General features: G+C 45.5%; 1 protein-coding gene across 17 annotated transcripts in view; it reads right to left on the bottom strand.

Annotated features, from left to right (window-relative positions):
* Positions 1 to 12,479, bottom strand: part of PPFIBP1 (PPFIA binding protein 1) — a 55,531-nt gene that overhangs the window by 2,673 nt on the left and 40,379 nt on the right. For all 17 annotated transcript variants that reach the window (XM_051609858.1, XM_051609886.1, XM_051609878.1 and 14 more), the window contains 10 exons: positions 10,374 to 10,515; positions 9,992 to 10,120; positions 9,183 to 9,333; positions 7,898 to 8,009; positions 7,666 to 7,754; positions 3,906 to 4,028; positions 2,959 to 3,084; positions 1,943 to 2,131; positions 1,208 to 1,387; positions 772 to 837 (listed from right to left, as the gene is read on the bottom strand). In XM_051609858.1, the coding sequence (XP_051465818.1) occupies positions 772 to 837; positions 1,208 to 1,387; positions 1,943 to 2,131; positions 2,959 to 3,084; positions 3,906 to 4,028; positions 7,666 to 7,754; positions 7,898 to 8,009; positions 9,183 to 9,333; positions 9,992 to 10,120; positions 10,374 to 10,515 (1,307 nt within the window). The remainder of the gene's footprint in view (positions 1 to 771; positions 838 to 1,207; positions 1,388 to 1,942; positions 2,132 to 2,958; positions 3,085 to 3,905; positions 4,029 to 7,665; positions 7,755 to 7,897; positions 8,010 to 9,182; positions 9,334 to 9,991; positions 10,121 to 10,373; positions 10,516 to 12,479) is intronic.

The following is a 12,479-nucleotide window of genomic DNA, read 5'->3' as shown; positions in this document are numbered from 1 at the left end:
AGAAAGGAAAAGAGGAAGAGTCAAGGTTCAGGCCCTCACAGCTGGCATCAGGCACCTGGGATGGCGCAGTCCTGAGCCTGGCAACAAACGGAGCTGTCAGCCCTGCCAGCCACTGCTTGGTTCTGTGGAGAATGTTTTTCACCCACGCTGGTTCCTGATCAACTCACAGCTTGGTCCCCTTTCTGCTGGCCCAAATGGCTTGGGTAGCGCAGGCTGGGGCTGGGCTTCCACCAAGAAAACAAGCCACAACCCTCACTTGGCAACCCACCACCTGAGGGCAAACTGCTGGCTTAGAGCTGGGTGCCATGTCCTCTGCCCTCCCTGGAAGGAAGAGAGTCAGCAAAGATGACCATGGGCCACCACTCCTGGCCAGGGGAACCTCCAAGCCAGCATGGGCAGGTATCTTCCTCAACCGCTACTTCTTCTTTTCCCCTCTGTCTCTGTACAAAACACAAAGGACCTCAATCGACCCCTAGTTCTGATGGGGTTTCACTATACTCATAACCTGCACAGTATTTGACATCCTTCAGTCCTCAGAGACCAGTGGTGCTTCACTCTCTCCAAAGACCACATCTTGCTAGGTGCTGAAATGGATCAAAGCAATTGCTTCCCAAACCACACAACTCAGCTGCTTGACAGAGCCAGAAATAGTGAAGCAAAGTTGCACAACTACTCAATAGCACCACTAGGTAATACTAGTGACTGACAAAGGTTTTGCACCCATGTCACAGAAACAGAGCCTATTCCACAGACCCCACTTTTAAGACTTACTGTCAAGTTGTTGATGCCTTCAGAAAAAGCTCCTATTTGCCTCACTGTCCCTTCTGAATCTTCCATCTAGAAAACAAAACAGAGATAATGGATAATGAATCAATAATAAATTAATCATGTGCCATGACAGAGTGGCAATTAAGAGCAGCATGTAATGTAACTGCTTAATGATGCCCAACATGGTCAGAGCAAGGGAGGAGCATGCCCTGTTGGGAGGGAAAAGGATAGATATGCCAGAGTAGGTCCTAAAGGCACTGCATTCACAGCTTGAACCTCCTCAGGCTGAGATACTAATTTGTTACTAATGCTGAGCAAGTGCAACAAGTCAGGCTGTTCCCAGGCCAAAGCAAAGGGAAGGCTTCCCTGGTAAAAGAAGTTTTTTTCCACTGAACCTGACAGAACAGTCAAGGACTCCAAACTGTTAGAACTGGCTTACCTGCTCCAGCCTGTCCAAATCATCATCATCATATACTCGGATATCCAGGCCAGGCTTAAAACCCTTCTTTGACCCACTTCCAGATGCCCGTCCCAGCTCCATAGGACATACATACTCTTCCACATCATCTTGCTTCTTCTTCCTCAGGCTCCCAAAATTGCTGAAGGTAAGTTTTTTTGGCTAACAAGCAAAGAGAAAATTGAGAAGAGAGTCAGCAAAGAATTAACAGATCTCTTCCTCCTGTGTTGGTGTTTCAATGATCATTGGTGTCTCAAAACCTCAATGCTCTCCTAAACAAAGATCTTCTGAATAGATGAAATACATCTGAAATGTATGATGAAAGAACAAGTTGTGTCCCTTCATTCTACCATTGCTAAACAACACCATTCAAAGGGTCCCAAATGAGATCAGAATCCCACTGCATTAAACCATGAGCACATATACAGTTAGAGACAGTCTCCCTCTCAAGCATCTGATAGTACAGACAGAAGGACAACACACCAGAGTGCTGCCTCTTGTCTGTGCACATGAGAGGCTGAGATGTGGTGCATTCATGGTAGACACAAGTGTCAAACCCAGATCTGCTGAGTCCTGCCCTCACGCTTCTTTCATTAGCAGCCAGCCTCTTTTCTCCGATCTTACTGATCTGCCCTCCAAATATGGAGAAAACCAGCACACTGGAGATCTAGAAGTTTGTCTGGAAGCTCCAGCACTGACCCAGAAGAAGAGACCTACCTTTACTTTGGCCGTTGCTGTTAAGAGGACATAGTCTGGGGACTCCATGGCTTCGCGTTTCTGCTGCTGGGCCTCCTGCCCAATGAGGAGGTTGAAATGAGTCGCCAAGTGCCGTCTCAGTAGCGTCTTGTTTGGTGGGATGTTCAGCAACTGTGCCATGGTTTCTACATTGAAACGAGGCTCCAAAACCTATTAAACAAATCACAGAGAATCCGGCTGAAGCCAGACTGTCTGATGAGGTCTCAAGGACATCAACAGGCACCCCTACCTTGGTCACTTCCTCAGATTGCTCTGGGGTTTTTATTAGGATCTTAGAGAAAGGTACAATGAAGAGAGAGAAAAGAGAGCTAAGTAGTTAAAGGATTTATAAAATGCTACCTCCAGGCTTTCCTTCTGGAGTTATAAATAAATTGGCAGATAAAAAGAAAGGAACAGATAAATTCACCCGCAACTCATATAAGGTATGAAACTGCCACAAAATGTTTACCCACCATCCTCTTTTAAGTCTGGAAAATCTGGTCAGAGGTCTGATGGAAAATAAACAGACAAAATGTCTGGAGCAGGAAATATACCTCTTAATCACCACAACAAACTTCTGCAAGTGCAAGTCACTTGCCTGGAGTATCTGATGCTAGAGCAATTAAAAATAATCCTAGTTTGACACCGAAATCACAAAGTTTACAGAAGTAACAGGCCTTCCTTACAAAATAAAAAGGTCTAGCAAGGAAGATGGTGGCTGTTTAACAGCATGACAGCAATGTACAGCATTGTAAGACAGGAGGTGGAGAGTGCCATAGCAAAATTAAACTGAGGGGAATATAGATAATCAAACCCATTGCTACCCACATGAGTTCTGCCCAAGACATTCATGTGTTGGGTGTTAAGTTTTGATAGCGACTTCTTATACAGAGTAAGAAGATATGGTGTGAGCAGCAAAGGTAGCACAGAACTTTGCTCTAGTGACTCTCAGCCATACTGTTTTTAACAAGATGGAACAAGTCGGCCTAAAACCTCACCATCAGGCCCCCATGCACACCGCTCCCCCGCAGGTTGGGTGCGTACTCTGCCAGATCCACGGAGCGCAACCACTCCATCACGCGGTGGTTGGTCCACTGGGTGACCTCAGAAGCTGTGACGTTGTTCTGTGAATGGAAGCAACAGGCTGTCAAGGAGACTTCCCAACTCAGCTGTTCCAGCCCCAGTATTTACTGAAACAAACCTCTCCTGCCCTGAAAAAAAATGCAAGCCCACTTTGTACTTGAGAAAAAAACCCTTTCTGGATTGCTACCTTGCAGCAATATAAATGTGGAGATGTTTCTGGACAGTGGGCAGGCCTGTATGATGCTTCATATCGTTTGATTATCGTGCTGTGCACTAGGACTAGTTGCAATTTCTACCAGAAGAACTGAATATTTAGCAGGCTCCATGAACTGTTGTGCTTTTCTTGCTGATATACATAATGAATCTAAATCCAAGAGTCTGGGTTGCTTCATCATCTGTTGCCCTATGCTGCATATGCTGCTTCCAAAATAAACTAATGGCAGTTTCTTGTCTGGTAAGGGGGCCAAACTCCTTTGGCACAAAAAATCTTGACACATCCATCAGGAGTTACACAAGACTCATGGCAGCAGTGTACTGAGTTCAAGATGATTTACGTGCTGGACAGGACATCAGAGACCAGGCAAACTGAGCCAGCTGTTGGCTAGGAACTGAATCGGGAGATTTGGAAAGGAGGAAATGAGTCTGGCACCATGGCAGGTGGAGGAAAGAAAGTGGTGTTCCAGGTAGTGATGATAGAGCATAAGACTGGAAGAACAATATGAGAAAATGAAATCTGAAAATGAAACAGAATTAAATAGGAAGGAAGAGACAGGAAGAGAGAGCAGAGCAGGAATAATCAGAAACATCAGGAAAAAAACAACCCTAGAGGATTCCTCTCCACAGCTTCATCGTAAAGCAGTACCTCATCAGATGGCCTCCTGCGCAAACAGTTGGGCTCAAAGTTATTTATTCTCAAAACTTGAATGGCTCTTTTGATGCTGAGGTGGTGGAGGACGCTGACAACTTTCAGGGACAGCAAGTCATCCTGTCAAAGAGTAAAGGGGAGTTAATAAACATAAATGTGTTTTTTGGTGGAACCAGTACCTGACTGGAAGAGATTGTTTTGGACCTGGGCTTAAAATGGCACATCTGACACATTCTGGGCTACGATTTTAACTGGTGAGACATGATTAACATCAAACCATCTGTGCCAAAATAAAAGCTTTCCTTCTTGCACTGCACTAGCTCCTGGACAATGTCCTTCACATAGGGTATAGAGCTTAGTACAAGAAACCTGGAGTAACAAGGAAGAGAGAGGGTAAGATGACATATCCTCAGAGATCTGATTAGAGCCAGGACAGCTTTCCAAACACAGTGCACCAGACTCAACTGGCATTACATTTAATCCTACTAAAAATTTTAATCCTTGCTAAGCATCTAGCTAAAAGTTTAGCTGAAAACAATAAATTATCCTGAAAATTGAGGCATTCTGTATCATAGAATCATAGAATGGCTTGGGTTGGAAGGGACCTTAAATATTATCTAGTATCATCATGGGAAGGTTAGAATGAAAAAAAAGAGGGAATGAAAATACAAAGGTATGTCAGGTTGGCTCCCCACAACTGCAAATGATAAATGCTTTTTGAAATGTTTTTTTTTTTTTCCAAAGTGTTGGAAAAGACCTTCAAGATCATCAAGTCCAACCATCCACCCTACAGCCTCCAACCACTAAACCATCTCCTGAAACTCCACGTCCACCCATTTTTTTAACACCTCCAGAGTTGGTGCCTCCACCACCTCCCTTGGCAGCCAGTTCCAATGCCTCACTGCTCTTTCTGTGAATAAATTTTTCCTAATACCCAATCTGAACCTCCCCTGGTGCAACTTGACCCCATTTCCTCTTGTCCTGTCACTAGTCACTGGGGAGAAGAGGCCAACACCTGCCTCACCACAACCTCCTCTCAGGTAGTTGCAGAGAGCAATGAGGTCTCCCCTCAGCCTCCTCTTCTCCAGGCTGAGCAGCCCCAGCTCCCCCAGCCTCTCCTCAGAAGACCTCTTCTCCAGACCCCTCATCAGCCTCGTTGCCCTTCTCTGCACCCTCTCCAGCACCTCTGTGTCCTTCCTATGCTGTGGTGCCCAAACCTGCACACAGTGCTCGAGGTGCAGCTTCACCAAGGCCAAGTAGAGGGGCAGGATCACCTCCCTGGTCCTGCTGGTCACACTATTCCTGATGCAGGCCAGGATGGTGTTGGCCCTCTTGGCCACCTGGGCACACTGCTGGCTCATGTTCAGCTGGCTGTCAGTCAGCACCCCCAGGTCCCTCTCTGCTGGGCAGCTCTCCAGCCACTCCTCCCCAAGCCTGTGGTGCTGCTGGGGGTTGTTGTGGCCAAAGTGCAGGACCCAACATTTGGCCTTATTGAAACTCATGCAATTGGCCTTAGAAAAATCTGATGCAGCTTATCCACATTCAATCCTTATCCAGATAATAAACTCGTAGCAAAGTCTCCCAAAACAAGATCAAGCTCAATGGAGCCTTCTGGCATCAGATCTCCAAGACTAAGAAGCAGAAACTGCCTCCTACTTCTGTATTGATGTCCAAATTAAAAAAAAAACTGAAGGAGACAAACACCAAGCCCCACGACATAAGCAGTATTTAACATTTGACACAAATGGACTCAACAGCAAAGTGATGCCAGGCAGCTGAGGTAGGTCAGTCCTGGGCAGCAGCTGCAGTTCCCTGGCAGCATTGTGCTTGTCTTACAGGAGGAGCCTTAGATGGACCCACCCTCCTCCTCCTCCTGGTGCTGTTCTAAAGCCTATACAAAACAGATCCAAAGGTGGCATATAATTTTTACTCTGTCCATGGCATGGCTCATCAGAGACCAGGAATGTGATTGATTTCTTCTCGTTATACAGAAGGAATTCATATTAGTGATGTTCAGTTTGCATTTGTGTCTCCAGAGAACAAAGGTCTTACCTGAAACCTTACACAAAGGAAACATGCTGGGTTGGCTTCACCTGACTGGCAGTAAACTAGGGAGCTGATGCTGTGGTAAGCATTTTGATGGTGATAAGCATTTTGAAATACATTATGCAAAAGGTATTAATTGCAGCCTGTTTTCAAACAAGCTGGCTCTTAAAACTGCAATTTTCTTCAAAGGAAACTGCTTGGGTTTTCTCCACCTAAGCATCCACATGAATAGGCAAGAAGACTGAATGATTGCTCTATGAAGAACAAAATTCCACCTACTTCTATTAATTAATAACAACCTGAACAGCAAAAGGCCCAGCTGCATGAGCTGCAGCCACAGACTTTGTAGTTTTATGTACTTACAAATGTTGCCTGAGCACATCAGTGTCGTGCACAACTGTTAAGCACAAGATTGCCCATTTCTCATGCATGAGTCTGGGCTCTCGCTTACTGTGCTCTTCCACCTTAAGATAGTATCTTTAAAGCCAGAAAGAACAGAGGAAATACTTACAGGTAAGTAGTAGCATCAGGCCTCCTGTTCTCTTTAGGTTACAGCTACTACATTAACTTAACACAGGACACCCACTACAGTTTCAAAGGGGCCTAAAACTGCAATGAAGCAAACAGACAAATACAACATCCTGGCATATCCTTGTAGCAGCAGCAATGCCTCTGACACTCTGATCTCCCTCAAGCTTTTCCCTAGAAACATCCAGAAAATTCAAAGACCCAGTTTATGAGCCATTAAACAGTTTTGAAATTATTGTCAGAAAGTCCCATGAGACACATGAGATGTTGAGCTGTTGGGGAGAAGCCTGCACTTTTGGCACACTACATGTATGTAGGTGTAGCCTTGCAATAGCAAGGAAGAGTAAACTCCAACTTCAGCTTCCCTTCAGTAGAACCAGTCATCTGGGGCAAAACTCACATACAGAGATGGTGACCACGTGGCACTTTTATGTTCCTCTAAAACTTTTAACACAGGCCCAGAGTAAAGTACAGATGGTCTCCTGGTGCCAACTTTCTGTTTTAGAAAGCTACAAGCCAGATTGCTATGATCCAGTTCCCTGCCTCCCTATGGACACTGGACACTGGACTAAGATGCCTGTTTAGTCCTGCTCTCCCTGGACTGACATGAGAACGGCTGTGATGTGAGAGCTGCCCAAGCTGTCACAGAGCCCCTCAGGCACCCCACTCATGGGGCCAACCAGGATTTGGCCAGAAGCCAGTCTCAAAGGAGGGCTGAGGAAAAGGGAGTTGGCAATGGTGGTGCCTCCTACACAGCCCCAGCCAGCTGCAGCCTGGGCCCCTCCTCTCCTATATATAGCAGGGGCAGGGAGTGCATCTGGGGCCAGGGCTGCTGCCAGGAAAGGCTCAGGGGCAGTTGAGAGGAGGTGAATGTGGGAAGGGGAAAAGGCTGTTCAGAGAGCTGCATGGCAGGGCACAGCTTCTAGTGCTGCAGGGTGCAAAAAAGGTTGTGGAGTCGACCCAAAAGGGAGCAGGAAGAACATGGAAGCTGGGATGAAGAGGTTGGAGGGTGTTATATAAAACTGATATCTATGCAGTTGCAGGAATTGGAAGATTTAAAACATGTCCTTCAAGTCTCATCTAGTCTTTAGTGAGCCAACTCAATGTACACCAGTGTGCATTGAAGCGGGGAGAAACTAAGAACATGAAAAATATGCTGAGAAAAGAAAAGCCATTTACTCACCACGCTCATGTAATGGAGCATTCGGCCGTCCACCTTCCCTTCATCAAACTGGGTCTTGTACTGGGGGAGGCCAATGTCATCCAGCCACCCTAAGGCAGAAACAAAACACTCATGTGAGCGTGATAGCCAAGTCAGCACCAGTTAGTGTTCTTCTGACTCTCTGGGCCCCAAATTAGCCACAATTAAAAACCCCTGTTTGAAGTTGCTGCTTCAGCATGTAATAAAATCTTACTGGTAACCCAGTGGTAATCCAGTTTTCCATGATTGTTTTCCTCTTCAGAACCGAGTGCCTGCAGAGCAAGCTGAAGCTTCTTCCGATGCAATGGGTGCTTTATCCCAAGCTCCTGTGAAAGGAAGGAAAGCACCAAACCTAGAGACAATACTGTATGTTATATCTCCCTTTGCTGAATTACAAATGGCTTCAGAGAGTCACGCTGTACAAAGCACTTGCTGGTGGCTTGGCAGGAATATTTTCTATTATTGCTGAATATCAGGTCCACTCATTGTGGTGGATTAATTTCAAAACGTGGTGGATTCCAAAATGTTGGCCACAATACTCTCACAGCATGTTAAAAAAAACCCCAAACATAAAACATGTTAGCATTTAGAAAAATACTTAATGGGATTAGTTCCTTCCATTCCATTTAGCAAGTAAGGTTAAAAGAATTATTTAATTAAGAGAACATGAAGGTCCCAGGAATTACTGAAATTGATTAATACTTCAAAACCTATAACAGCTTCTCCAGTTTAGTTGCAAGTGCAGCCATTCCAGAATCTCTTCAGTCCCTATCACCAGTGCTTGCTAATTAATGTTACCTCTGATAACACTATGTCCATTTCATGCTTTACCTGTTCTGTGTAACTACAACTTTGAATTAGCATGGCTCGTGACACTCTCTCATTAAGAAAACAGGGTTATTATTTGGTGAAGATAGTGACTTTTAAAAGCTGAAAATTCAAATGTTATCAAACACTGGGGATTCAAAGTATTTATTGAATCAAATTTTTAAATGTTTGTAGTTTTAGAAAACAAAACATAACAATTCTATAATGATTCAAGACTAAGAAACTGATCACCTTTGTGTGTAACAAATCCTCATTCCTCTGTGTAAAATATGCAGAAAATATAGTCAGACCAAAAAGGCAGCTTTTTACACCTTTCTCACACAGGCACAAAATAACTCTACCATACACAAGTGCTAATGAATCTACAAACCTGTATGACAACGAGGCACTGTTGTGTGCATATTTTTTAAGTGGCATACCTGATTGATATGGCCATGCTTAATGAAGTTAAAGCACACATTTGTAATTACTAGTTTCATTACAAAGCACTGCATTTCTATGAAACTTCAACTAAAAAGAAACAGGCTGGCATTGCTGCAGATGACAACATTTTAAAATTAATCTTTTAAGGTGTTTTTTTACTGGATACACCTTACAGACATGATTTACACGCAGAGAAATAGCAAATTTTGGTAAGTTTAATTGAAAGCAGTGTTTCCAGTATTTCTCACCTTTTCCAGATCCTGCTGAGAAGCCTGTAGAAGCGTTTGCCCAGACAGTATCCAGTGTTTGCCATTATTAATGTAAGAGCCCAGCCCTTGGTCCTGGAGCCAGTTGCAAACCTGCTCCTTCGTCCACTTTGCAAACGGCATGTCCAGCTCACTACAGAAGATTTTACCAAAAACAGACTGATAAACCCTGTGCCTCAAATCTCCTATTCTCATACCTAATGATAGAACCAAAACCTAAGCCTAACTCATGAGCATTTTTGTGGGAGCTGGGACAACGTCTGCGGGAGAACAGTGCACCATGCTCAGCTGCTGGGTGAGCCTTGTGAGGAAGAGGTGGTCTCTGCTTCTGAACTGTCAGCACCACAAATCACTGATCGCTCCTGACCTCCTGCCACTATCACAATTAACAGGGTCTATTAATACCACTGAAATAACCACCTCTGCTGCTAGGCTGGCTAAAACTGTGAAGGAAGGCCATCATGTTTTGCTTTAGCCTTTAGCCCCCAGAAGCACAGCAGGAAACACACCGGAGTGTCATCACCACGTGCATGCTCGCACCCTGCGTTGCACGGCCTCGCAGCTGCCCTCCTGAGAAGCCATGAGTTAGGAAGGCTCCGCTGGGCAGCAGGACCACCCCCCCCTCCAACCTACTTGAACCCTGCAAAGACCACCTCTCAAAGGAGGAAACGGCCTGGATCCGTCTGCTTCAATTTGCCAGGAGAGGGGGCATTTCATTTTGGCATTTTGCTTCTCCTCGGGGCCCCATGCTCGACTGAAGCTGCCGGGACACTGTGCACTGCTCGTCTTACTTGTGAGACTGCCCCAGGTCTCGAGACCAGCCCAGCCGCGGCCCTGCTGTTGCTCTTGTCCCTCCTCTCTTGAACTCCGTCTCGGACATGTCATCTGGGTTGAAGGTGGTGGACTGGCTTCTTTTAAGTCTAGTTGAAAGGAAGAAAGCATAGTCACAATTAGGGAAAGGCATGCTGCTACTACTGCAACCAATGCAGGCAAGATCTCCTAGCTACAGCTCTTCTACCTGCCACCTACTATTAGCATTTTCAAAGGCCACTGGAGTTCCTGTTTTTGAGACAGTAAACCACAGAGGGGGGGGGGAAAGGAAAGATGTGCTCCTAACAAAGCCCAATGCAAGCCTCAGTTCAGGAGAATGGTAATTTCTCATCTTTTACTTACCTTCCAAATAGCCTCTTGATCCCCCTGGCCTTTTTCTTGGAATCTGGAGAAGGTGGCATCATCTGTAGACCATCCGTTTCTTTTGAGCGAGGGGGCAAGCCAGCCAGATCCAAGTGATCTGCAGATCCCTTCTCCGTTTCAGCTGTCAAGAAACAAAAGCCCCATCAGACCAACTGGCACAGGACTGTAGAGACACACTCCTGAACCTGGGAATGATTCTTGCTAAAACTATTGAGAGCTGCCATGTTAAGAAAACGGGGCAAACAGGAATGGGAAAATCTGGGAGACAGCACGTGTTCCTCCTTCATGGGTCTGACTGGGAACACCCCAAGGCAATGTTCTGCACCATTTAAGTGCCTTGCATTCAAGGGGAAGGGGGAAGCACTTTGTGAATCAATCAGTGAATTAAATTCCAAGTTTACTCCTCCTCAGGGAGTGCTCCTACAGTCCTTTCACAGACAGAGCTGAGGCACATGGATGCCTGGAAATAATTCAGTGCTGTGGAAGGGAACCAAACCAGAAGTCCCCAAAACGCAGAAAAATACGTAATTCCTCTGCAGGCATCTTCTTTCCTAAGAACCTGCATTATTCCATAAGTTTCCCATCCAGGAAATGCCAGCAACTCCTGTCCCAGGAGCAGGGGTGCCCTCTTCCCCTCACTTCTGCAAATTGTGGAATACTTTGTTCCCCTGCAGAGAAATGCCAGGGACTTTGGGGTCTGTCTGAACTAGATTTTCTGAGTGATGCACTAAACATCTCTGATTAGTGACTTTACACATTGCCACCCAGCCTAAAAGCATTAAATCTTTGACCTGTAGTTGTTTTCTACGACAACAAACCTGAGGGCTCCTGTCCCGAAAAGGGAAGTTGTCACAAAAGCTAAACTAACAGAGAAGAAAACTATTTTAAGATAATTTAAAAAGAAAACCGAAAGAATTGCAAGATCTACCAGGCTATGTAAGCAGAGATGTGCCAGCAAGTGCCAGATAGCTGGATAAAACTACCACGTGGAATTTATGCCACCTACTTGCTGAGGAACAGTGACAGCATGAGCCTGTTCAGATGAAGCAGCTGTGGCAAGGCAGCCTGCAGCAGGCTGACAGTCAGGCCTGTAACCACTTTTACTGTCTTTTAACATAGCTGTGTAATTCGATGAGCATCATTTGTTTTTGAAATGGATTCTCAGATTCCCAGGAGAAAACCAAACAAGTTATATAAATCACAGTAGAGCATATATTGCTGGGACATTTGGCCTCAAGCCACAGAGTTAATGCTGAGGCAGCCACAAGTGCCACGAACAGCAACAAACTGCAGACTTTGCCAGGGTATCTTTCTGCTGGGCAAAGTTTAGATGATCCAGCCATAATACGTTTGAACATGTCCATTTTTTACCAATGCTTTAGGTGTCAAACCTTTCAGTGAAGCAATAAGGTCACATAAAAGATGATTTCTGGGCACTTTGCCCCGAAAGAAAAGGAGGATCTTGCCGGCGAGAGACAGCACTGATGTCGAACCAGGCTTTTGCATTTGTGTCTTCTGCTTTTCTTGTGTAAGAAAAAGTGCTAGCTTAGAAAAGTAACTTTTAGACAGCATTGTAGAGCGAGAATACCAGGACAAGTTTGGGTGCATTAGTAGCGGAGATTTGCGGGTATTGCAACATTTGCTTCCTGTGCCTTGCTCCCCTTCATGCACTGACACAACTCTGACATCTAAGGAGACACGTGGGAAACGGAGAAGGCCCGAAGCACCTGGTGTCTTCATCAGCGAGGGGCACAGGAGGTGGCTGTACAAGCACCCTGACTGACACAGCTCTGCTGGCTAAGGCAGGACCCTGCAGGTCTTACCTGCCCTTGCCAGAACCACCCAGGGCATGCTCACATCACAAGACTTGGTTTTCCCTACGTGATCGGCTCCATCCTCATCTGCTGCAATTACTTCTCATTCGTTTGTTTTATAATAAATACAACCACTTCCTAGAAGAGGAATGATGTCTCCTTCCCCCCACAACCCCCCTAAGTGAATGCTTGGGAAATAGACCTCATTCCCTGCTTGGCCACCCTCTAACCTGTTCCAGGGGCTCTAGGACAGATGACAGGACAAAGGTGC

This window comes from Apus apus, chromosome 1 (assembly GCF_020740795.1).
Source record: "Apus apus isolate bApuApu2 chromosome 1, bApuApu2.pri.cur, whole genome shotgun sequence".
In the NCBI taxonomy this organism is placed as follows: Eukaryota; Metazoa; Chordata; class Aves; order Apodiformes; family Apodidae; genus Apus; species Apus apus.
This window is presented reverse-complemented; position numbering and strand designations above follow the sequence as displayed.